At 39.1% G+C, this 24,355-nt stretch overlaps 8 protein-coding genes across 10 annotated transcripts in view; 4 read left to right on the top strand and 4 right to left on the bottom strand.

Moving 5' to 3' along the window:
- LOC128262927 (protein sickie) overlaps positions 1–5,425 on the top strand; it is a 153,772-nt gene extending 148,347 nt beyond the window's left edge. Inside the window, 4 exon segments of the mRNA XM_052997512.1 lie at positions 789–2,644; positions 3,479–3,734; positions 3,797–4,276; positions 4,334–5,425. Of these exon segments, the coding sequence (XP_052853472.1) occupies positions 789–2,644; positions 3,479–3,734; positions 3,797–4,276; positions 4,334–4,453 (2,712 nt within the window). The 3' untranslated portion in view covers positions 4,454–5,425.
- Positions 5,426–5,843: 418 nt separating this feature from the next.
- On the top strand, positions 5,844–7,282 carry LOC128262402 (cytochrome c oxidase subunit 4 isoform 1, mitochondrial). Of its 3 annotated transcripts, none has more exons than XM_052996640.1 (3): positions 5,844–5,909; positions 6,541–6,965; positions 7,027–7,282. In XM_052996640.1, exons 2-3 carry the CDS (start codon positions 6,554–6,556, stop codon positions 7,161–7,163), a joined length of 549 nt encoding a protein of 182 aa, XP_052852600.1. In that variant the 5' UTR covers positions 5,844–5,909; positions 6,541–6,553; the 3' UTR covers positions 7,164–7,282. The 3 variants fall into 3 exon arrangements, with proteins under 3 accessions (XP_052852600.1, XP_052852599.1, XP_052852601.1); XM_052996639.1 differs by having other exon boundaries at positions 5,845–5,905; XM_052996641.1 differs by having other exon boundaries at positions 5,876–5,959.
- Positions 7,283–7,444: 162 nt separating this feature from the next.
- LOC128263501 (uncharacterized) lies at positions 7,445–8,292 on the bottom strand. Its single transcript, XM_052998581.1, has 4 exons — positions 8,099–8,292; positions 7,926–8,033; positions 7,718–7,870; positions 7,445–7,655 (listed from the first exon to the last, which is right to left on the bottom strand). Exons 1-4 carry the CDS (start codon positions 8,272–8,274, stop codon positions 7,445–7,447), a joined length of 648 nt encoding a protein of 215 aa, XP_052854541.1. The 5' UTR covers positions 8,275–8,292.
- A 1,179-nt stretch (positions 8,293–9,471) lies between these two features.
- LOC128262512 (uncharacterized) lies at positions 9,472–10,144 on the bottom strand. The gene is made up of 2 exons (XM_052996815.1): positions 9,934–10,144; positions 9,472–9,876 (listed from the first exon to the last, which is right to left on the bottom strand). The coding sequence occupies exons 1-2, from the start codon at positions 9,979–9,981 to the stop codon at positions 9,547–9,549; spliced, it is 378 nt and encodes a 125-aa protein (XP_052852775.1). The 5' UTR covers positions 9,982–10,144; the 3' UTR covers positions 9,472–9,546.
- Positions 10,145–10,267: 123 nt separating this feature from the next.
- LOC128262511 (uncharacterized) lies at positions 10,268–11,652 on the top strand. Its single transcript, XM_052996814.1, has 2 exons — positions 10,268–10,422; positions 10,502–11,652. The coding sequence occupies exons 1-2, from the start codon at positions 10,393–10,395 to the stop codon at positions 11,528–11,530; spliced, it is 1,059 nt and encodes a 352-aa protein (XP_052852774.1). The 5' UTR covers positions 10,268–10,392; the 3' UTR covers positions 11,531–11,652.
- Positions 11,653–12,053: 401 nt separating this feature from the next.
- On the top strand, positions 12,054–13,271 carry LOC128261370 (uncharacterized). The gene is made up of 6 exons (XM_052995035.1): positions 12,054–12,186; positions 12,245–12,271; positions 12,332–12,487; positions 12,553–12,684; positions 12,740–12,913; positions 12,969–13,271. Exons 1-6 carry the CDS (start codon positions 12,136–12,138, stop codon positions 13,203–13,205), a joined length of 777 nt encoding a protein of 258 aa, XP_052850995.1. The 5' UTR covers positions 12,054–12,135; the 3' UTR covers positions 13,206–13,271.
- Positions 13,272–21,600: 8,329 nt separating this feature from the next.
- Positions 21,601–22,341, bottom strand: LOC128261599 (uncharacterized). Its single transcript, XM_052995381.1, has 2 exons — positions 22,242–22,341; positions 21,601–22,185 (listed from the first exon to the last, which is right to left on the bottom strand). The coding sequence occupies exons 1-2, from the start codon at positions 22,296–22,298 to the stop codon at positions 21,640–21,642; spliced, it is 603 nt and encodes a 200-aa protein (XP_052851341.1). The 5' UTR covers positions 22,299–22,341; the 3' UTR covers positions 21,601–21,639.
- Positions 22,342–22,836: 495 nt separating this feature from the next.
- Positions 22,837–24,233, bottom strand: LOC128261442 (uncharacterized). The gene is made up of 2 exons (XM_052995143.1): positions 24,076–24,233; positions 22,837–24,013 (listed from the first exon to the last, which is right to left on the bottom strand). The coding sequence occupies exons 1-2, from the start codon at positions 24,151–24,153 to the stop codon at positions 23,453–23,455; spliced, it is 639 nt and encodes a 212-aa protein (XP_052851103.1). The 5' UTR covers positions 24,154–24,233; the 3' UTR covers positions 22,837–23,452.
- Between the last annotated feature and the right edge of the window lie 122 nt (positions 24,234–24,355).

Genomic DNA, 24,355 nt, shown 5'->3' with positions numbered 1-24,355 from the left:
AGTTACACAAATGTTATTATTTTAAAAAATAAAAAAATAAATAAATACTTCTAGAGCTTCATGTCACATATAATTTAATTTTGCTATCTTTTGCAATAAACTAATCGGTTAAAAACGTGCCTTAAAATGTAAAAACTTCTTTAAACAAATTTAATTTATAATTTTGTATGCCTAAATAGTATCTGTTAAAAAGATTTGTTTTAAGAAAATGCCTTAAAAATGTGAAAACTTCTTTAACATTTTAGTATACATTTTTGGCTAGATAGTGTAACTAATTATTTGATGTGTTTAAAGAGCATTAATTGTTCGAAGACTTCTTATTTCAATAATTATGGCTTTTCCCTTATGAATTGAAATGCAGGTCTGAGCACATAGAACTTTATGATGGACATATATATTTCACATAATCCAAGTCAATGTTCATTAGTGTCAAACTTTTGTTCTTAAAATGAACTTAGGCGTACTAGATATTTAACCATTGGGAAGTAGAAAATAGTTTACGTTCTCTGAGTGCACGTATCCCAGAGGAGAGACAGAAGCTTTTGGAAAAGTTCTTAAGACCCGGCTTAGAGCCCGGCTCCATGAGTCCGTGAGTCCGTGAGTCCATGAGTCATGTGGTCGAGGTGAGTTGCAAGTGGCGGGTGCAGCGCCTTGAATGCCAAACAGCCGCCTCACTTGGCCTCAGAATGCGAGGCACGAACGAGATGTGCTCAAAACGGGCGATGATGGATTGTACAGACAATAGAGCTGGCCTAACCCCCTTCTCCACTTCTCCTCCTCCATTTCAGGCCCATGTGGTGACCGCCTTCGAGCAGTCGCTGTCCAACATGACCAACCGACTGCAGCAACTGACGGCGACGGCGGAACGCAAGGACGGCGAGCTGACGGACATGCGCCAGACCATCGAGCTGCTGCGGAAGCAGTCCATCCAGGCGGGCCTGACAACGGCCCACATGCAGAGCATGGGTGTGCAGACGCAGGGTCAAGGTCAGGGGCAGGGTCAGGGGCAGGGGCAGGGTCAGGGTCAGGCGGGGTCAGACCAAAAGCCACCGCAGTCCGGCTCACAGCGCCCCATTAACCCCAATCCGAATGGCTCGATGACCGTGGGAATGCAGCGACAGCACAGCACCGACTCCATGTGCTCCCTGAACTCCATCAGCTCCGGCTGCTCGGCGGCGCAGGACAAGAACAAGGCCAACAAGAAGAAGGGCTGGTTGAGGAGCAGCTTCACCAAGGCCTTCTCCCGCAACGCCAAGATCTCGAAGACGAGTCGTCATGTGGGCCATCACCATCATCACGGCAACCACTCAGAGTTGGGTTCCGCATCCGGCAAGCTATCCCTGGCCAACGGTCATGGTGAGCCCTTGGGCCTGGCCTCCTTGGCCACCCAGCCGGCACCTCCGCTGCCCAACAGCAAGCAGAGCAGTCCCGCCAAAACGCTCACTCTGATCGACAATGCCAAGCCCATCGATGCCATCGAGCAGGAGGAGCTGCAGGTGGAGGACCTCAAGAAGCAGCTGCGCGAGAAGGACCTTGTGCTCACGGACATACGGCTGGAGGCTTTGAGCTCGGCCTCCCAGCTGGAGAGCCTCAAGGAGATGATGAACAAGATGCGGGCCGAGATGATGTCGCTAAAGCACAACAACGAGCGGCTCCAGAAGCTGGTGACCACGCGATCGCTGGCCGGATCGGAGGCCAGCTTGGGCCAGGCCATCAGTCCCAATGGCTCGGTGGCTGGCAGCTCCGAGGTATCCCGGAGATACTCCCTGGCGGATGGCAGCAATCGGCCGCCCATGGAACTGCCGGCTCGTCTCAGCGAGGAACTCGAACTGGAGGAGGAGTGCTTGCCGCCGGCTCCGGCCCCCGAACCTCCGCCACCGCCGGCTCCGAATGGCGTCGGTGCGGCGCCCTTGAGTCCCAGTACCCACATTGACCTGACGCCACCACCGCCCGCCCTGGAGGCCGCTCCGCTGGCCAGTCCCGTGCACATGGCCAGTGCCACCGAGGAGCTGGCCGATGTGTGTGATGGCAAGAAGATAGCCATTGCCTGCTATCTGGGCCAGCCGGAGGCCTTCGCCAAATACTGCGAGGAGCTGCAGGAGCTGGACGGCTTCTATGCCAATGGCCACGAGGCGGATGCGCAATCGCAGAGCGAGCGGAAATCGAACTATGCCAGCGCCAGCGCCAGCTGCAACGAGTTCGTCATCGCCTGCACCTACATATCCGGCAAGACGACGTGGCAGAACCTGGACTACGTGGTGCGCAAAACCTTCAAGGACTATGTGGCGCGCATCGATCCGGGCACCAATCTGGGCCTCAACACGGACTCCATCACCTCGTACCACCTGGGCGAGGCGAAGCGGGGTCCCGAGATGGGCTTCCCGGAGCTGCTGCCCTGCGGCTACATCGTGGGCAGTGTGCGCACCCTCTACATCTGCCTGCAGGGCGTGGGCAGCCTGGCCTTCGACAGCCTCATCCCGCGCAGCATCGTCCATCGGTACATCAGTCTGCTCACGGAGCACCGTCGCCTGATCCTCTGCGGCCCCAGTGGCACCGGCAAGTCCTACCTGGCCCGTCGACTGGCCGAGTTCCTGGTGGCCCGAGCGGCCAGGGGCAATCCCTCGGAGGCCATTGCCACGTTCAAGTAAGTCTCTTAAATATTGTCCGAAAGTTGAGTTTAGAATCAGCTGCTTTCTAAAGATTTATTAGTAACAGCTTCTCCTCGATTTGATTGACTCGTTTGAAAAAGCTCAGCTCGAGTAAAACAAACAAACAATAAATTTAAGCTCTCAAAAACAGTTTAATACTTGCTGGTCAGGCAAAGAAAAGCTTCTATTATAGTTCTTTAATATATTTATTGAAAACTTTTTGGATTAACACTTTAATCCTTTATTTTTTGTATTCGCGAGAATTCATTAGTTTAAATTAGTTCTATATATTATTAAAGGCGGGTGCGAATGCCAATAATGTACTAAACAAATGGAATAGTTAGAGTAAATATCTGACTATTGAATTCCACATTTTATGATCTACTACTTTTGACTAGTGTAAATATTAGACTATTGAATTCAAAATTTAATACATAATACTTAAATGAAATATTAAATCATAATGTGGGGAATATACGATTAAAAAAAGTTCTTTTTGATTTCAATTAATTTTATTTCAGTTAAATACAAATTAAATTTAAAGTTGCTTTATTTTAACATTTTCATATTTAAAGCAACTAAATACAGCAGTAGATATTGTCGGCATCTATCATAGAAAATAAATATAATAACAATGTAAATATATTCCGAAGTTTATTTCGAAATTTGCTAATTTTATGATTCCAATGAGTCCTTTATTTTAACCCATTCTAATGAATCCAAAATTTTTGTGAGCTGATATAGGCTGAGGGCTTTTCGAGCACAATCGTGCAGGGCTCTATCATCCACCTATTCTCTAAGTAAACTAACCCATCTTCCTGTTTCTCCAGTGTTGACCACAAATCCTCGAAGGATCTGCGTCAGTATCTGGGCCACATTGCCGAGCAGGCGGCCATTGCCAACGGCGCCTCGGAGCTTCCCTCTGTGATCATTCTGGACAACCTGCACCATGCCTCCGCCTTGGGCGATGTCTTCTCCTGTCTCCTGAGCGCCGGACCGGCCAACAAGCTGCCCTGCATCATTGGCACCATGTCGCAGGCCACGTGCAACACCACCAACCTGCAACTGCACCACAATTTCCGATGGGTAAGCGTTTGTAGGGTCTATCAAATAACTTAAAAATTAATTTATATATACTTATATGACAGGTACTCACGGCTAATCACATGGAGCCCGTGAAGGGATTCCTCGGTCGCTTCCTGAGACGTCGGCTCTTCCAGCTGGAGCTGCAGTCGCAGCATCCGCAGCCGGAACTGGCGGCAGTGCTGGCCTGGTTGCCTTCCGTGTGGCAGCACATCAATCGGTTTCTGGAGGTGCACAGCTCCAGCGATGTGACCATCGGTCCGAGGCTGTTCCTCGCCTGTCCGCTGGATCTGAAGGACTCGCAGGTGTGGTTCACGGACATCTGGAACTACCATCTATCGCCGTATCTGGTGGAGGCCGTTCGTGAGGGAGTCCAGCTCTATGGAAGACGGGGTGGCGCCTGGAACGATCCCTCCGCCTTCATCCGGAACTCCTATCCCTGGCCCTACGGTCCGGACTCGGTGCCCCCATTGCGACAGATCAATGCCGAGGATGTGGGACTCGAGGGCGTGGCCCTGACTAACGGGGAGCAACAGGATCCCTTGGTAGGTTAATGGTTGTTTTCCCCTAACTTTTAGCTAATAAAAAGAATTTATCTACAGCTCAACATGCTGATGCGGCTGCAGGAGGCGGCCAACTATTCGGAGGCTCAGGATCAGGAGTCCGATTGCGCCAGTCTGGACTCGAATGTCACGCCCGACAGTTCCGCCGGAGCCGAGTAGAAAGCCATATGATCGAACCACTTCACTACATGCCAAATTCAGATGGACTAACTGAGAGGAACGCGCTGGCCGAGAACTAATCCAGCATACTACTTTTCCCCGCACAAATGAGACTTCTTGCACTACTTTCGCGGCGAGGTTCAAAAGCAGTTCCAAGAGCTTTCCATTTGCACCGTTAAAACCAACCCATTTCTAACCACTCCCCCTGCCATCTAGAGTAAATTGCACTTTTTAGCGCACTTGTTAAAAATGCAAATTGTCCAAGCCCAACAAAAAAAACCTTATATCGAAGCACTACCAACCTAAAAATAAAATCTTGGCCCCAGCTGCGTTTCCAAAAGCCCAAACTTGAGAGAACAAACCTTAGCTAACATGAAATGTTAAAGAAAAGTAAATCCATAGAAAGGAAATTGTACATATATAGAACACAAACTAAATCCCCATATGCTTAAGTGTGTGAAACTGTCCGGCGGTTTAGACTTTTTATACCCTTTATCCAAGCCCAGAGCCGGCAGATCATATATAATTAAATTGCAACTAATATCTAACTCTATTGTAAATGTAGCTATAAGTTTTTGCTACTACCAATTTACATGATATGTATAGTTGAAGTTAATGGAAAAAGCTTTCACTTTAGTTTAATTATTTGCGTAATTATCATTAAATATTGTTACAAACATATTGCATATTTATAAAACACAATGAAGCAAAATACCATTTAAATATTTATTATGCCAAGCCGCGCTTAAACACAGGAATACGCGAAAGTGAATACGTAATGCCCCATCCTCGATAAAATAGCTAAATTACCGACACACCAGAACCCAATCGGAAGGTAAAAACATATACTACCAATACAAGCAGTAAAACTATATGATACGATAAAGCAAATTATGTGTCTCTGTCTAATTTAAATGTGTGCATTTATGAGATATGACATCAAATCAAAATAAAATATAATATCAAACATAACTTGAGGCTTATTTTCTTATCAGCGGAAAAAATTGATCTATTGAATGGGTTTTCAATCATTTTGTAAATCTTAACATTATCATTATTTTAAGGCATTCATCAGAAAACTTAAGGGGGAAATCTATACTTTCAATTTGAATAATCCGCCACTTATCGATATTTCTTCCCGACTACCGATATTTGTGAAGTGACTGGGGTCACAACTTCCACCGATTAGCTTATTTTTCTGGAATTTAATGTCGATAGTATCGTACGAATAAATAGCCAGATTTTCTAGCAAGATTTGCAAGAAAATTTGTTTAGATTAAAAACAATGATAAACAAACATTAAGTTCACTGACAATTTTATTTTTTAAATATTAAAACTATTAATGGTGTATTAAAATATACAAAATGGTATAGAAGTATATTTTTGATAGCCGGACGGTATATTTTATCGATAACACCACGGTCACACTGATTATTTAGCAGCGAGTCGAAGTAGGTAAAAGTGCAAAGAAAATAAGTTTAAATAGCGAAAACTGGATAAAATCAGTGAGCAAACGAATATAATTAGTGATAAGGCAGATGCACACGCCATGTTGTAATATAAAACCCCGCTGCCACCGGTTTACGAGCGGTTTTCCGACAATTTAAGCCGCCCACCGATTACACAACAACTGTGGTGGCAATGAAAAATGGGATAATTATGCGGATATAATGCCACCTACAGCACGAAATCGAGGAAAATAAACGACATTGAGATTTGCTAGAAGTTCTGAATAGCCGGCGCTTTATGGAAATGGATTTAATCAGTTATCACGTAGTCCTCCAGCTGTTACATAACCTCCAACTAACTGAGTTCTATATGTCCCATCGCAGACCCCGTGAGAAATTGGGTCTGGCTAACAAAGTTTTATATAAAGTCACACTTTTATATAACTCGAACGTAGTTAATTGATGGCCCTTATAAGTAAAATGATTAAAATTCACTTGTTTCTTGGTATTTGTTATTGGGAAATAGTGGTACGATTTATGCAAGTAGTGGTACGAGTCTTATCAACTTCATTGCAGACCCCTTGAGAAATTGACACAGAGACTTAAAAACTAACCGTAAACTATATCTTCAATTGCAGATCCCTTGAGAAAATGGCCCTGAGACTAATCAACAGCGCTGTGCTGCGCCAGCTGGCTTCCCAGCTGCCCAAGAGCGCCCAGGTGGGCAGTGTGGCCGGCGTCCACACCCTGGACAAGATCGGCAAGCGGGAGATCGTTGGCTACGGCTGGAACGGCACCGCCTGCTATGCAGATCGCGTGGACTACCCCATGCCCGCCGTCCGTTTCCGTGAGCCCAACAACGAGATCAACGCTCTGCGCACCAAGGAGCAGGGCGACTGGAAGAAGCTGAGCCCCGAGGAGATCAAGGCCCTGTACCGCGCCAGTTTCTGCCAGACCATCGCTGAGGTCCAGGCTGGAACCGGCGAGTGGAAGCTCCATCTGGGCGTTGCCCTGCTCTTCAGCGCCGCCGCCATCTGGGTGGCCGTCCTGATGAACCTCTTCGGTGAGTGCTTGTTGGATACTCCATAGTGGTATACCCTTGCTAATCAGTTCCTTCTTTGCAGTGTACGATGAGCTGCCCGTCACATTCGACGAGGAGCACCAGAAGGCCCAGCTGCAGCGCATCATCGACCTGGAAATGAACCCCGTCACCGGCTTGACCTCCAAGTGGGACTACGAGAACAAGAAGTGGAAGAACTAAGTCCGCTACCGTTTAATTATTCCGCTGTTGTGTGTGATTAAGTTAGCCGACTTCTATGTGTATTAAGTGGAAGCAAGATAGTCGAAATTAAAGTTATGGCTGCTGCCTAAACTAAACGATCTTGAATGTACCATCATGTTCAGTTCCTGAAAATCAGGCAATCAATCTTGGTGATCATTGGTAATGAAGTCCCTTATTCAGAAACAGTAAGAGACACTAAATATTATAAAACCCTTTATTAATAGTTTGCAAATCGTATGTTTATAGCTACAAACGTGCATCTACAAATTCGGTTCGGGTTTGTGTTTGTGATGCCTGGAGCGCCTGTGTTTTGAGGCTAGACCCTTTGATGTTTTCATTATCTCGTGTATTACGACCTCCAATGCATGGTAGGCATCTGGATTCATTTTAATTTTGTCCTTGAACTTTCGGTATATTTTCAAAGCTGCTGGTTTTAGTTCAGGCGTCAACTGGGATCTCTCTGCCTCGGTTCTAAAGTAAAGTCACGATTTAGTGGCATTGCTATAAATATAAAGATAATAGGTGCAACCTACATAGTACCCCTTTCTTTTACCGCCTTGATCACGCTCACGATTTTTTTAGCATTGCTAACAATTTTCTGGCTGTTATGGTCATGTCCTTTTTTCTCTTCCGAAGTGGTCCAGTCATGGAGCTCGTCCCTATCTTTTTGAGAAAGATGTTTTTGCCTTAAAGAGAAATGGTTCCTGGACTACGGGATAACTAAATTGAGGAATGCCGTACCTTTTTTCTTTCAGATCTTTGGGAGGAGAATCTCCCAGCGTTTTCTCGTTGCCCGTTCTGGCCTTGACGTAATTGGTGTCCTTTCCCGGATCCGAGTCTCGTTCATAGCTGAAAGACGTACAAAGACGTCGCAAGATTATGTATCCTTGAACATGAAAGGATCCAGTACTTACTGTTTGTACCAATCATATCCCTCATATGGAGGTCTATGGAGATTGTGGGGACGCTGGTGACGGCTTCGGTCATTCGGCGAGTGTTCCTGGTTGGCTCTGCAGTCCACGTAGACGAGGAGAAATAGCAGGCATCCGAGGATCGCCAAGTGATTAAGTCTTGATCCCATTACATTCATTTTTAATGTGACAACACAATTTAATATGGATAGGAAGTACGAATGGAACCAATCGATTTCTAGTGTCAGAGATTAGATTTAATCCATTGGAATGATATTCCATTTGTTAGTACAAATACCGTGCAGTCTTTTTTACATTTTTTTATTGAAAATATTTTGTTGCAACTAATACTCTGTAGTTAATATGATCTTTTTATTCGTTTATGTATTATTTAAAGTTTACTTTAAATTAAAATGATAAAATAGATTTATTCATACTTGCAATAAGCTCAATTGTATTGAATCTATTTTGTTGCAATTAAGCTTTGTATGACCACAACGTTCTTTTAAATTAGAATGGTTTAACAGATTCCAGTATCTAATCACCCAGTATTTATTTGGAAAGTGCAGAATTTTGTATTAACGAAAGTATTTTCTACTTAATGGAAATTTAAAACAATTGCTTAGTAACAAATACATTGAAAAACTGATTTGTAACTGAGGGAATTGTTTTCATGAAGTGTTTAGTGAGTAAAGGCTACCCGATGTATCAATAATGCATTCAGAACATTTAAAATGGCCAATTAATCAGTGATCCACAGATATACATAGATGGACAAGGTTTCCGCTTCCCATTGTTTGATGAAAACTGAGACATTTTTATATATACGTAGCTTTGTGAATGATTTTTGTAACGGGGCAACAGAGATCGCATGCAATTTCGACCTTGCCAACAGGTCTTCAGCGGCTTTCCTCTTCCATACAAAATATAAATATTAAAATATAAAAATTCCCATTCAATTTCTTTAGAATTTTATTTAGCAAAATAGCAAACCAAAAAGCGCATTGTAGGTAAAAGAACACAAAAACTATTACTTGGCAATATTTTTTTACAGTGACAAAAAAACTGCGTGTCATCGAATCAAATTCGTCATGTTTCAATTTCTGAGTAATACCGTATAGGGTGCCTCAATTTTTTTAGCCAAATTACCTACCAACAGAGACTTATTCAAAACCGCAGTGAAATTATGAAAATGGATCTTAAAATAATAAGGAAACAATTATTTACCATTTGAAAAAAGCTGTTTTTTATTAGGGTAAAAAATATAAAAATTCTTAAGACTTAAAAAAAAAAATTCTAAGGTAAATAAAAGTTTTTTAAATTTTGAAATTTTTTTTTATTTACTTACTATAATTCTCTCTTAAATGGAAAATCGATTGAACTCTTGACTCGTGTCCTGGATTTTGTTTTATTAGAATAATATAAGAAAATAAGTCACAAAGGCACGATTTTCAAGGGGTCATAAGAGCTGATGTGAAGGCGTCGTTCCAGTGGGCCCAATACTTCTCCGTCTTCAAATTGTGGAAGCCATCGTGGGCTCGAACGTGACGTAGACCTGGTCTATGTTTTCCTGGCTTGACAAATGGGTCTCCTGCATTTTCTGGAACTTTTACGGGTTGCTTGGTAGATTCAGTTATCGTGGACTCATCAGGTATGGTGGTTTCTGCGGTGGTCACTGTAGAAGTTTCCCCCGTCAATTCTGTGGTTGGTGCTGACTCAGTCGCAGTGACAGGGGTTTCCTGAGCCTCTAGACCGGCTACCAAGAAGAGAACAACTCCGATCTTGGAGACAAAGAATGTATGCGATTATGTGTGCAAAAAAGAGGAAATACCCCTCACCAGTTTAAGTTCAGGTATCGCCATATCAACGTCACACCTGATACACATACTTTGGCGAAACCAGCCGAGCCAATTGGGCAATGCCACCTTTTATAGTCGCTGCGCAGGTTGAATTGATTACAGCAGCTCGAAATCGATTGGATGGATGGGTTGCTGCCTGATTTTACGGCCAGAACGAATTCTCTTTGTGACCAACTGATAGTCGCCGATCTCTGTAAGCATGATGTGATGAACGCAGTCCGGGAAATTCCGGCCAGACGCATCCAACACCTGATGCCGAGCGGGTTTTTGCGAGAGAGAAAGAGAGAGAGTGCTGATGGCTCTGGGGCTTAGTTTAATTGTGGGCTTAGCTATTTCCATAATTGTGGGCGATTCTGGGGGACTATATAAGTCGGCTCCGACCGGCAGATACCAAGCAGTTCTCGCCTAGCCCTTGCCAGCTGCAGTTAATCGATAGAGATGTTCATCAAACTCCTGCTCATTAGCCAGGTGGGTGCCAGATCTTGACCAGACCACAACAGTTCATCAGCGTTACAATTTACTAATTATATATTTCACCCAATTCTAGCTTCTGGCGCTGAGCTATGCCCAGTTGTCGCTCGAGGAGGCTAAAAAACAAATCGATGCCTCAGTGTATAGTGACGAGGAGACCGGCGATGATGCAAATTTGGCGGAGCCACATAGTCCTCCTGGTTACCAGCCCCAACATCCACCCCAGTTCCCGCCCCATCATCCACCCCGGTACCAGCCCCAGGATCCGCATAACTACGAGCCCCATCATGATCCCCACAAGAAGGTGACGACCACAACGACCACTGCTCAGCCGGAAACCACCACGCCCAAGTTGGAGCAGGAAGGTGAGGGCACCGTTGCTCCCGACGATGGCTTGGCCCAGCTGGACGATGGCTTGCAGCAAAACAACGATGGATCTGCTCTGCCAGAGTCCACCACCACCACTCCGGAGCCGACCACCACAACCACCACCACGACGACTCCAAAGCCAACGACGACTCCAGAGCCAACGACAACGCCAGAGCCTACGACAACTCCCAAGCCTCATAAACACGAGCCACATCCCCATCCGTACCCCTACCCTCAGCTGTATCCCCATCCCTATCCGCAGCCGCACCCGCATCCCTATCCTTATCCCTATCCTGGACTTGTATTCACTCCATCGGGACCTAAACCTGCACCTCCGCCGGACGCTTCGGCCACTCCCAAAGGAGACAAGGAAAAGGAAAAGGACAGCCCCGAGCTGAGTGGATACCCCTCGTACCCGACCTTCAGATCGCCCTACTCCCCCTACCAGCCACCCGTTTTCCACCAGCCCCACAATTGGCCCAGCTTCCAGGGATACGGTCCTAGGCCCCAATTTGGACACCCTCACAATCACGACGATGATGAATCCGGCGAGGACACGCACAAGGACAAGTCCGGCGAAGACAACAAGGAGGAGGAGGAGGATGTGGCTCTGAAACCACCTGGATACGGCTATCCCCAGGTCTACCTCGTTCCCCGAAGACCAGTGATCACTGTACCCAGCTATCCGCGACCGGGTGGCGGATACGGTTCGTCCTACGGCTATGGACGCTACTAAATACTCCGTGCTTAACACTGTGAAAAAAAAACCTTGAGTCAAGAAAGTCATTGTTGAATTTATATTATTTCTTTGTTGAAATGTACTTCCTAACACATTATTAAATACTCTTTAAATTATAATTTCTGAGTTTTTACTTTTCTTGTGCAACTTAAAAAAAAATTAATTTAAAATAATATAAATAATGATTTATAAAGAATGAATGAAAAAGCTTAGCCGTTACACTTTTATTTGTGAAACTTCAGATTTTTCATATCATATCTAAGTTTGTTGATTAATTCATTGAGAAAGTGTTAGCCCTATAGTTTGTATTAACTTTGCTCCCAGTATTTCATGAGCTCGTTTCAAGATTAGATTCGGAAAAACGATTATGGCAAATTTGCGCATATGAGCGAATTAACTTATTGATTTCTGATTTCTAATTTCCTTGTCGTGTATTCCCCGGGCTGATAACCCCGGGCCCCGACTCTCTCACCTTGGTGATTTCCAGTCGGGCGGGTTGAGATCGTCGGTGCATTTAATTGCAGCGCATTCCACCCAGTCAACTCATAGTTCCGTCGATCGTCGGAAGCTCGAGACGTAAGTGGCTGTCGAGATCTGTCGAGATGTTGCCGCTCCAATTCGTTCTATTTGGCTGTCTATTCATCGCCCAGGGGGTGAGTTAAAGTCGACAGATTCTAGAATTTTTACTTCAATGCATCTGGAATCTTTCAGCTTTGCCACACGCTGCCACAGCCCAAGGTGAGTTGATTTGCTCTCGTATCTAAGGTTATATGCAAACGTAATGTTTCATATTTTCAGGCGAGAACTGCACGCGATACATCTAATATACCTACGCATCTGTTCAAGCCAGTAGGAGAAAAATCAAACAACGAAAAGATTTCCAATAGATCTTCCTTAAACGGAAATGGCACAACATTGGTAGATCCAGAGGATGATGGAGTGGAGTTTTTAGAGGTGATATATATATATATATATACATATACATATATATATTCCTGTTGCTTACTAATTTTCTTTAGAGAGGTAGCGGAGAAGTGGAAGAAGTAACCAGCTCTTATGAAGACGAAGACATCCGTTCCAACCGATTTCGACCTCCACCTCGACCATATTTTCCTCAGAACTCACAAGGGAATATTGGCCCTATTCGCAGAGTTGGTGTAATTATGTAATAGTAAAACCCGGTGATTCATGATTAAACTCTTTCAGCCGCCCCAATACGGGAATGGTTTCCTAACGGACTACAGTGAAGACCCCAGGGGACAATTTCGTGGAGGCAGCAGCTTAAACAATAGACCCTTCATAAATTCACCGAACTTCCCGAACCGCTTTGCTGAACCGCAATACGGCAGCCAGGACACACCATCGTGGGTATCTAGATCGGTAAGAACTGTATATCTTGTTCATTGCCCTTGTTAACTTATTGTCTCCTTTGCAGATCCCCATACCATTAGGTAACTCGATGATCCCTTTATTTTCTGGAGGTCCTAGTTCTTCCATGGGTCAGAGTGGCCCCAATGGTCGCAATGGTCCAATCAGTTCTGGAAGCTCTTCGAACAACTTTTACCGCACGGAGTCCTACAGCTACAGCTCCGATGGCAGAGGACCGCCACAGGTCGAGCGGAATGTCTACGATTCACGCGATGGACTCGGAGCTTCTTTCCGTAACTTTTAGCTAATCTCCATTCGAATAGCCTTTGGAAATAATCTAGAAAATAAAAAACTAAGCTCGTAATAGAAACGAATCGATTTTCCCCCTCTCACCACTTGCTGATGAGTGATGATTTTTGACTTCCCGTATCACTAGTTACTGGCGCTTTAATTTGCATAATCGTTGCTGACTATTTATAAACTTGCATTTGAAAGACTTCAAAAATTAGAATTTTGCATCTAAAATATGAATTGTGCATTATTTATTAAATAATCAATAAAATCATTGTGGTCTGAAAATCTTTGTTGGAGAAGGATGAAGCTGAAAATTGTAAAAAGTGTATTTATTTAGTCGAATTCTTTATAATTTGTTGTCACCAAATTTAATATCACTGTTTTGTGGGTTAAAAGTCGATTGGCACGATCTATTGATAGATAAAAGGAACACAAACATCAGTCAATCAAAGGAGGTACTTTGAATGTCTGTTTTCTTAAATTTTTAATTTAAATTTCATTCTAATTGTAATATCAGGTTCCGATGGACCTTGCCGAGAGTAAAAAATGCCTCATTTCCTACGTCATCCATACACTAAGTTGTAAACAAAAACAAGTCTGTTTAATAAAAAGTTAGTATTTGTGAGATCGGCATCAAATTACAATTTGCCTGTTCCGAACGTGAAACTACTTATACAAATAATGCCCTCTGGATTATTCATCTTTGTATTTGCATTGTCGGTAGGTGAAAACCATGTACTTTGTAATTTTTTAGTTGAATAGTACTTATATTCAGTTGGCATCCGCATCGCCAAAGGGCGACAGACATCGGAAATTTTTTAGGAATTTGGAAAGGGGTTACCTCATAAAAACTACAAAAAATCTATCCAATATTACAAACCAATTTTTTGATGCAGATTTTTAGAGACCAAAGCCACAAGACTTTTAAGATATACCACTTCAGAATGGGATATCTATAAGAAAAGTTATAGAATTATAACTGCAGCTTTTTGGCCGTTTTTTTGCAAAGTCATTTTTCGGAAATTTAGAAATGGGTTACCTTATAAAAACTACAAAAAATCGATCCAATATTACAAACCAATTTTTTGATGCAAATTTTTAGAGACCAAAGCCACAAGACTTTTAAGGTATACCACTTCAGAATGGGATATCTATAGGAAAAGTTATAGAATTAATCCTGCAGCTTTTTGGCGCTTTTTTGCAAAGTAATTTTTCGGAAATTTAGAAAGGGGTTACCTCATAAAAACTACAAAAAATCGATCCAATATTAAAAACCAATTTTTTGATGCAGATTTTTAGAGACCTAAAGCCACAAGACTTTTAAGGATATACCACTTCAGAATGGGATATCTATAAGAAAAGTTATAGAATTATAACAGCAGCTTTTTGGCCGCTTTTTCTGCAAAGTCATTTTTCGGAAATTTAGAAAGGGGTTACCTCATAAAAACTACAAAAAATCGATCCAATATTAAAAACCAATTTTTTGATGCAGATTTTTAGAGACTAAAGCCACAAGACTTTTAAGGTATACCACTTCAGAATGGGATAACTATAAGAAAAGTTATAGAATTATAACAGCAGCTTTTTGGCCGCTTTTCTGCAAAGTCATTTTTCAGAAATTTTGAAAGGGGTTACATCATAAAAATTACAAAAATTCAATCCAATATTACAAACCAATTTTTTGATGCAGATTTTTAAAAACCAAAGGCACAAGACTTTTAAGATATACCACTTCCGAACGGGATATCTATAAGAAAAGTTATAGAATTATAACTGCAGCTTTTTGGCCGCTTTTATTGCAAAGTCATTTTTCGGAAATTTAGAAAGGGGTTACCTCATAAAAACTACAAAAAATCGATCCAATATTACAAACCAATTTTTTGATGCAAATTTTTAGAGACGAAAGCCACAAGACTTTTAAGGTATACCACTTCAGAATGGGATATCTATAGGAAAAGTTATAGAATTAATCCTGCAGCTTTTTGGCGCTTTTTTTCAAAGTAATTTTTCGGAAATTTAGAAAGGGGTTACCTCATAAAAATTACAAAAATTCAATCCAATATTACAAACCAATTTTTTGATGCAGATTTTTAGAGACCAAAGCCACAAGACTTTTAAGATATACCACTTCAGAATGGGATATCTATAAGAAAAGTTATAGAATTATAACTGCAGCTTTTTGGCCGTTTTATTGCAAAGTCATTTTTCGGAAATTTAGAAAGGGGTTACCTCATAAAAACTACAAAAAATCGATCCAATATTACAAACCAATTTTTTGATGCAGATTTTTAGAGACCTAAAGCCACAAGACTTTTAAGATATACCACTTCCGAACGGGATATCTATAAGAAAAGTTATAGAATTATAACTGCAGCTTTTTGGCTGCTTTTTTGCAAAGTAATTTTTGGAAATTTAGAAAGGGGTTACATCATAAAAATTTACAAAAATCGATCCAATATTACAAACCAATTTTTTGATGCAGATTTTTAGAGACTAAAGCCACAAGACTTTTAAGGTATACCACTTCAGAATGGGATAACTATAAGAAAAGTTATAGAATTATAACAGCAGCTTTTTGGCCGCTTTTCTGCAAAGTCATTTTTCAGAAATTTTGAAAGGGGTTACATCATACAAATTTCAAAAAATCGATCCAATATTACAAACCAATTTTTTGATGCAGATTTTTAGAGACCAAAGCCACAAGACTTTTAAGGTATACCACCTCAGAATGGGATATCTATAAGAAAAGTTATAGAATTATAACTGCAGCTTTTTGGCCGTTTTTTGCAAAGTCATTTTTCGGAAATTTAGAAAGGGGTTACCTCATAAAAACTACAAAAGATCGATCCAATATTACAAACCAATTTTTTGATGCAGATTCTTAGAGACTAAAGCCACAAGACTTTTAAGATATACCACTTCCGAACGGGATATCTATAAGAAAAGTTATAGAATTATAACTGCAGCTTTTTGGCCGTTTTATTGCAAAGTCATTTTTCGGAAATTTAGAAAGGGGTTACCTCATAAAAACTACAAAAAATCGATCCAATATTACAAACCAATTTTTTGATGCAGATTTTTAGAGACTAAAGCCACAAGACTTTTAAGATATACCACTTCCGAACGGGATATCTATAAGAAAAGTTATAGAATTATAACTGCAGCTTTTTGGCTGCTTTTTTGCAAAGTAATTTTTTGGAAATTTAGAAAGGGGTTACCTCATAAAAACTACAAAAAATCGATCCAATATTACAAACCAATTTTTTGATGCAGATTTTTAGAGACTAAAGCCACAAGACTTTTAAGATATACCACTTCAGAATGGGATATCTATAAGAAAAGTTATAGAATTATAACTGCAGCTTTTTGGCCGCTTTTTTGCAAAGTCATTTTTCAGAAATTTGAAAGGGGTTACCTCATAAAACTACAAAAAATCTATCCAATATTACAAACCAATTTTTTGATGCAGATTTTTAGAGACCAAAGCCACAAGACTTTTAAGATATACCACTTCAGAATGGGATATCTATAAGAAAAGTTATAGAATTATAACAGCAGCTTTTTGGCCGCTTTTCTGCAAAGTCATTTTTTCAGAAATTTAGAAAGGGGTTACCTCATAAAAACTACAAAAAATCGATCCAATATTACAAACCAATTTTTTGATGCAGATTTTTAGAGACCAAAGCCACAAGACTTTTAAGGTATACCACTTCAGAATGGGATATCTATAAGAAAAGTTATAGAATTATAACTGCAGCTTTTTGGCGTTTTATTGCAAAGTCATTTTTCGGAAATTTAGAAAGGGGTTACCTCATAAAACTACAAAAATCGATCCAATATTACAAACCAATTTTTTGATGCAGATTTTTAGAGACTAAAGCCACAAGACTTTTAAGATATACCACTTCCGAATGGGATATCTATAAGAAAAGTTATAGAATTATAACTGCAGCTTTTTGGCCGCTTTTATTGCAAAGTCATTTTTCGGAAATTTAGAAAGGGGTTACCTCATAAAAACTACAAAAAATCGATCCAATATTACAAACCAATTTTTTGATGCAGATTTTAGAGACTAAAGCCACAAGACTTTTAAGATATACCACTTCCGAACGGGATATCTATAAGAAAAGTTATAGAATATAACTGCAGCTTTTTGGCCGCTTTTTTGCAAAGTAATTTTTTGGAAATTTAGAAAGGGGTTACATCATAAAAACTTACAAAAAATCGATCCAATATTACAAACCAATTTTTGATGCAGATTTTTAGAGACTAAAGCCACAAGACTTTTAAGATATACCACTTCAGAATGGGATATCTATAAGAAAAGTTATAGAATTATAACATGCAGCTTTTTGGCCGCTTTTTCTGCAAAGTCATTTTTTCAGGAAATTTAGAAAGGGGTTACATCATACAAATTTACAAAAAATCTATCCAATATTACAAACCAATTTTTTGATGCAGATTTTTAGAGACCAAAGCCACAAGACTTTTAAGGTATACCACCTTCAGAATGGGATATCTATAAGAAAAGTTATAGAATTATAACTGCAGCTTTTTGGCCGTTTTTTTGCAAAGTCATTTTTCGGAAATTTAGAAAGGGGTTACCTCATAAAAACTACAAAAATCGATCCAATATTACAAACCAATTTTTTGATGCAGATTCTTAGAGACTAAAGCCACAAGACTTTTAAGATATACCACTTCCGAACGGGATATCTATAAGAAAAGTTATAGAATTATAACTGCAGCTTTTTGGCCGTTTTATTGCAAAGTCATTTTTCGGAAATTTAGAAAGGGGTTACCTCATAAAAACTACAAAAAATCGATCCAATATTACAAACCAATTTTTTGATGCAGATTTTTAGAGACTAAAGCCACAAGACTTTTAAGATATACCACTTCCGAACGGGATATCTATAAGAAAAGTTATAGAATTATAACTGCAGCTTTTTGGCTGCTTTTTTGCAAAGTAATTTTTTGGAAATTTAGAAAGGGGTTACCTCATAAAAACTACAAAAAATCTGATCCAATATTACAAACCAATTTTTTGATGCAGATTTTTAGAGACCAAAGCCACAAGACTGTTAAGATATACCACTTCAGAATGGGATATCTATAAGAAAAGTTATAGAATTATAACTGCAGCTTTTTGGCCGCTTTTTTGCAAAGTGATTTTTCAGAAATTTAGAAAGGGGTTACCTCATAAAAACTACAAAAAATCTATCCAATATTAAAACCAATTTTTTGATGCAGATTTTTAGAGACTAAAGCCACAAGACTTTTAAGGTATACCACTTCAGAATGGGATAACTATAAGAAAAGTTATAGAATTATAACAGCAGCTTTTTGGCCGCTTTTCTGCAAAGTCATTTTTCGGAAATTTAGAAAGGGGTTACCTCATAAAAACTACAAAAAATCGATCCAATATTAAAAACCAATTTTTTGATGCAGATTTTTAGAGACTAAAGCCACAAGACTTTTAAGGTATACCACTTCAGAATGGGATAACTATAAGAAAAGTTATAGAATTATAACAGCAGCTTTTTGGCCGCTTTTCTGCAAAGTCATTTTTCAGAAATTTTGAAAGGGGTTACATCATAAAAATTACAAAAATTCAATCCAATATTACAAACCAATTTTTTGATGCAGATTTTTAAAAACCAAAGGCACAAGACTTTTAAGATATACCACTTCCGAACGGGATATCTATAAGAAAAGTTATAGAATTATAACTGCAGCTTTTTGGCCGTTTTATTGCAAAGTCATTTTTCGGAAATTTAGAAAGGGGTTACCTCATAAAAACTACAAAAAATCGATCCAATATTACAAACCAATTTTTTGATGCAAATTTTTAGAGACGAAAGCCACAAGACTTTTAAGGTATACCACTTCAGAATGGGATATCTATAGGAAAAGTTATAGAATTAATCCTGCAGCTTTTTGGCGCTTTTTTTCAAAGTAATTTTTCGGAAATTTAGAAAGGGGTTACCTCATAAAAATTACAAAAATTCAATCCAATATTACAAACCAATTTTTTGATGCAGATTTTTAGAGACCAAAGCCACAAGACTTTTAAGATATACCACTTCAGAATGGGATATCTATAAGAAAAGTTATAGAATTATAACTGCAGCTTTTTGGCGCTTTTTTTCAAAGTAATTTTTCGGAAATTTAGAAAGGGGTTACCTCATAAAAACTACAAAAAATCTATCCAATATTACAAACCAATTTTTTGATGCAGATTTTTAGAGACCAAAGCCACAAGACTTTTAAGATATACCACTTCAGAATGGGATATCTATAAGAAAAGTTATAGAATTATAACTGCAGCTTTTTGGCCGTTTTATTGCAAAGTCATTTTTCGGAAATTTAGAAAGGGGTTACCTCATAAAAACTACAAAAAATCGATCCAATATTACAAACCAATTTTTTGATGCAGATTTTTAGAGACTAAAGCCACAAGACTTTTAAGATATACCACTTCCGAACGGGATATCTATAAGAAAAGTTATAGAATTATAACTGCAGCTTTTTGGCTGCTTTTTTGCAAAGTAATTTTTTGGAAATTTAGAAAGGGGTTACATCATAAAAATTTCAAAAAATCGATCCAATATTACAAACCAATTTTTTGATGCAGATTTTTAGAGACTAAAGCCACAAGACTTTTAAGGTATACCACTTCAGAATGGGATAACTATAAGAAAAGTTATAGAATTATAACAGCAGCTTTTTGGCCGCTTTTCTGCAAAGTCATTTTTCAGAAATTTTGAAAGGGGTTACATCATACAAATTTCAAAAAATCGATCCAATATTACAAACCAATTTTTTGATGCAGATTTTTAGAGACCAAAGCCACAAGACTTTTAAGGTATACCACCTCAGAATGGGATATCTATAAGAAAAGTTATAGAATTATAACTGCAGCTTTTTGGCCGTTTTTTTGCAAAGTCATTTTTCGGAAATTTAGAAAGGGGTTACCTCATAAAAACTACAAAAGATCGATCCAATATTACAAACCAATTTTTTGATGCAGATTCTTAGAGACTAAAGCCACAAGACTTTTAAGATATACCACTTCCGAACGGGATATCTATAAGAAAAGTTATAGAATTATAACTGCAGCTTTTTGGCCGTTTTATTGCAAAGTCATTTTTCGGAAATTTAGAAAGGGGTTACCTCATAAAAACTACAAAAAATCGATCCAATATTACAAACCAATTTTTTGATGCAGATTTTTAGAGACTAAAGCCACAAGACTTTTAAGATATACCACTTCCGAACGGGATATCTATAAGAAAAGTTATAGAATTATAACTGCAGCTTTTTGGCTGCTTTTTTGCAAAGTAATTTTTTGGAAATTTAGAAAGGGGTTACCTCATAAAAACTACAAAAAATCTGTCCAATATTACAAACCAATTTTTTGATGCAGATTTTTAGAGACCAAAGCCACAAGACTGTTAAGATATACCACTTCAGAATGGGATATCTATAAGAAAAGTTATAGAATTATAACTGCAGCTTTTTGGCCGCTTTTTTGCAAAGTGATTTTTCAGAAATTTAGAAAGGGGTTACCTCATAAAAACTACAAAAAATCTATCCAATATTACAAACCAATTTTTTGATGCAGATTTTTAGAGACCAAAGCCACAAGACTTTTAAGATATACCACTTCAGAATGGGATATCTATAAGAAAAGTTATAGAATTATAACTGCAGCTTTTTGGCCGTTTTATTACAAAGTCATTTTTCGGAAATTTAGAAAGGGGTTACCTCATAAAAACTACAAAAAATCGATCCAATATTACAAACCAATTTTTTGATGCAGATTCTTAGAGACTAAAGCCACAAGACTTTTAAGATATACCACTTCCGAACGGGATATCTATAAGAAAAGTTATAGAATTATAACTGCAGCTTTTTGGCCGCTTTTTTGCAAAGTAATTTTTTGGAAATTTAGAAAGGGGTTACCTCATAAAAACTACAAAAAATCTATCCAATATTACAAACCAATTTTTTGATGCAGATTTTTAGAGACCAAGGTCACAAGACTTTTAAGATATACCACTTTAGAATGGGATATCTATAAGAAAAGTTATAGAATTATAACTGCAGCTTTTTGGCCGCTTTTTTGCAAAGTAATTTTTTGGAAATTTAGAAAGGGGTTACCTCATAAAAACTACAAAAAATCTATCCAATATTACAAACCAATTTTTTGATGCAGATTTTTAGAGACCAAGGCCACAAGACTTTTAAGATACACCACTTCAGAATGGGATATCTATAAGAAAAGTTATAGAATTATAACTGCAGCTTTTTGGCCGCTTTTTTGCAAAGTAATTTTTTGGAAATTTTGAAAGGGGTTACATCATAAAATTACAAAAAATGGACCCAATATTACAAACCAATTTTTATATTGCATATGTTTCAAATATATTGTTCAATTTTTAATTGAATAAATCAAAATTTGACAACTTATCTAATTTCTCGTAGACATCCTCCTCGTTCTTGAAGTCTTTGAACTGCTTAACTAAATCCGAATTCCTGGCCAACCGACTGTCCGACCATGTGCTCAAATAGTTCTGCACCTTCATCTCGATTGCTTTCAGAGTAGTTTCCAAGTTTAATTCCAGAATCTTCTCCAAGTCATCGACGCCATGCTGTATGAATAACTGGAGGACAACCTCGTCCGCCTCAGATTCGAATTCCCTGCTGTCTGCGATTTCCATTACACTTTGCATTTCCTCGAGAGCCTCCTCCAGGTTGCTCAGCTCCAAAGAGTCATCGAAATTCAGCGAATCCACGGCTGCAACCAATTCCTTAAGCTCCGTAAGAATAAGACTTTTTGTGTTTGGGGGTAAAATAAGTTCGGCCTCGTCTATAACCAGTTGAAATACATTTCTCAACTCTTCCAATGCCTCAGTTATCATTTGAAAGAGTTCGTTGGTTACCTCGAATTGTAACTGCCATCTGTTTGCTGGAGGTGCTGCGAACTGCGATTAAATTAAAACCTTAGTCCCAAGAAATGTTTAAAGTTAAATGATTTTACCGATGACTGCAGGGCAGCCAATGCAAATATAAAAGCCCAAGCTATTCTGTTAGCCATTGTCACCAAACTGTAGCGTACTTTACAAAAACATCTTGCTTTTATATTAATTCTCAACGTTGTGAATAAAAAACAGAACGCCTCCATAATAAATAGTCAGTGATCGTGAGATCGGCAGCAGACTGTATCATCAGTCTATATAATGGAAAAAAAAGAACGTAGTAAAGTCAAATATTTTGTATTCAATTTAAATATTTTTCGCTTTGATTTTCATTAATTGCGGATTTCAGTTATTTGTTTTATTATCTGTAACTGTAATTCAAATTTAAGCCATATCAAACTTAAATAAAATGCTTTCAAATCTAATAGGAACTATTTTAAATATAATATTTTCCACGCTAGATAGAATATTTTAATAGTTTAATATGCATTATATTTGATATTATGATTAAATTTTTTATTTAAATTTTAATATAACATTTTGAATTCAATAGTCAGATATTTAATTTGAGTATTTCATTTTTCTATCGGTGTAGAATTCGGTGAGCGTGATAAAAGCGTTTAGACAAATGCTGCCCCTTAGTATTTTATATTTCAATTTTGGAGGAAATCATATATTTTGTAATTATATAGGCGTATATTGCTTAGGTCATGTTTATATCTTTATTTCCCAAAGGTGATAGTTTCCGCATGTTACGCAAGTTTACAACTCCGCAGGATAATTCAAACATTAAAATAGTTTATAGTACAATAGTAAAACAAATAAAACTAAGCCCAAAAAAAATATCATAAAGAGAACTATAATTGTATAATTGCAATAATAATCTTAATTAATTGTGTTCAGTTTTGATTGTGGTTCGGAATCAAACGAAAACTAATGAGACAGATTAACTTAGGTTCATAGCTTTATAAAACATTGCGTTGTCAGAAGTTCCATATTAGCATTGGTAAAACCTAAAAACTTGTAAAACGAATTCAAAAGATAGGTTGTTTATTCTTTAAGTATTTGTTTAATTACTTAAAAACAAGCAAAAAATTTAACTTAAAAACTACAATATAAACAAATTATTTAAGTTTTCTTTTTCTAAAGAAAGTACATAAAAGTTCTTGCAATTTAAATCGAATTGTCTTAATGTATTATTCTGTTCAATAACTTGTTTTAAATATATTGTGTTGAGTTCTTAAATATTTAGGCTGCCATCCTAAGAGTTTTACTATAAAGTCGACCAAATCCCCCTGGACAAGCCCTGCATTAGAGCCTGGGCCAACTTGGTGTAGTCCATCAGATGGATCTCAGGAAGTTGGCCCTGGAGGTTTTGCGGGAACTCCAGGTAGGTCATGATCAGACTGTCCTCTGTTTCGGCGGACCATCGTGTAATGTTTGCGACCAATTGTGGCCTCTCCTGCCGACTTTGGCGCAAATATTTGGTCAGATGTATCTTGACCTTGCCGAAAAAATTGCGAATGGCAATCTTCTCGACCGGCAAAACTTCAACGAGCAGTTTATCCGGAGTTTTGTGGGACATCAAATCGCTGTTGATCCAGGCGAAGATGTAGTAGGCAGTGCTGTAGTAGTCTTCATTTCCCGCAATCAAGTCCAGTTCCTCGAAGTACTGCCTATCGATGGTTTCACTGGCATTCAGGTGCGGAAGTCTCTGGCGGGCATCCTCAATGGTGGAGTATAACACCTGATTGAAGAGTCTCTCCACCGCCTGTACTGTGGGTCCGGTCAGAGCCGCATATCGTTCTGGGATTTGGGCGGAATCAGCCAGAGCCTGGCAATGGCAATCGAAAAAAATCAATAAATGCGCTGTCTAATCAACTCGAAGTCACTCACCAGACAGATAAGACCGTAGAACAGCACCCAGCAAGTGATGCCGATAAGGAGCCTCGAACCGCGCTCTGATCTCGCCATGCTTCCGTGATCGCTGCTCAATGGAGACTGAGACTGATCCCCCAGAGCAAAGACCCCTGCCCAAACAATCTGACAATCGGTGCCCGCGATTTGGTTTCGTTTGTTTTATTAAGCGCAAGTAGAAAATATCTCAAGTATTGTATATTCGAATTTCGTAGAGTGAGCAAATTAATGGCCATTAATGTTCGTTCGTGTACGATTA

This window comes from Drosophila gunungcola, unplaced genomic scaffold (genome assembly GCF_025200985.1).
Source record: "Drosophila gunungcola strain Sukarami unplaced genomic scaffold, Dgunungcola_SK_2 000001F, whole genome shotgun sequence".
In the NCBI taxonomy this organism is placed as follows: domain Eukaryota; kingdom Metazoa; phylum Arthropoda; class Insecta; order Diptera; family Drosophilidae; genus Drosophila; species Drosophila gunungcola.
Note: the sequence above shows the minus strand (reverse complement) of the source record. Positions and strands in the feature narration are given on the sequence as shown.

Coding starts and splice junctions, on each gene's coding strand:
- LOC128262402 (XM_052996640.1), top strand. CDS start 6,554: ATGGCCCTGAGACTAATCAACAGCGCTGTGCTGCGCCAGCTGGCTTCC. Junction 6,966..7,026: donor CGTCCTGATGAACCTCTTCG/GTGAGTGCTTGT, acceptor CCTTCTTTGCAG/TGTACGATGAGCTGCCCGTC.
- LOC128263501 (XM_052998581.1), bottom strand. CDS start 8,274: ATGAATGTAATGGGATCAAGACTTAATCACTTGGCGATCCTCGGATGC. Junction 8,034..8,098: donor GGATATGATTGGTACAAACA/GTAAGTACTGGA, acceptor TACGTCTTTCAG/CTATGAACGAGACTCGGATC. Junction 7,656..7,717: donor GTAAAAGAAAGGGGTACTAT/GTAGGTTGCACC, acceptor ACTTTACTTTAG/AACCGAGGCAGAGAGATCCC.
- LOC128262512 (XM_052996815.1), bottom strand. CDS start 9,981: ATGTGTATCAGGTGTGACGTTGATATGGCGATACCTGAACTTAAACTG. Junction 9,877..9,933: donor CGATACCTGAACTTAAACTG/GTGAGGGGTATT, acceptor TTTGTCTCCAAG/ATCGGAGTTGTTCTCTTCTT.
- LOC128262511 (XM_052996814.1), top strand. CDS start 10,393: ATGTTCATCAAACTCCTGCTCATTAGCCAG. Junction 10,423..10,501: donor AACTCCTGCTCATTAGCCAG/GTGGGTGCCAGA, acceptor ACCCAATTCTAG/CTTCTGGCGCTGAGCTATGC.
- LOC128261370 (XM_052995035.1), top strand. CDS start 12,136: ATGTTGCCGCTCCAATTCGTTCTATTTGGCTGTCTATTCATCGCCCAG. Junction 12,488..12,552: donor ATGGAGTGGAGTTTTTAGAG/GTGATATATATA, acceptor AATTTTCTTTAG/AGAGGTAGCGGAGAAGTGGA. Junction 12,914..12,968: donor CATCGTGGGTATCTAGATCG/GTAAGAACTGTA, acceptor TCTCCTTTGCAG/ATCCCCATACCATTAGGTAA.
- LOC128261599 (XM_052995381.1), bottom strand. CDS start 22,298: ATGGCTAACAGAATAGCTTGGGCTTTTATATTTGCATTGGCTGCCCTG. Junction 22,186..22,241: donor TGGCTGCCCTGCAGTCATCG/GTAAAATCATTT, acceptor ATTTAATCGCAG/TTCGCAGCACCTCCAGCAAA.
- LOC128261442 (XM_052995143.1), bottom strand. CDS start 24,153: ATGGCGAGATCAGAGCGCGGTTCGAGGCTCCTTATCGGCATCACTTGC. Junction 24,014..24,075: donor TCTACGGTCTTATCTGTCTG/GTGAGTGACTTC, acceptor TGCCATTGCCAG/GCTCTGGCTGATTCCGCCCA.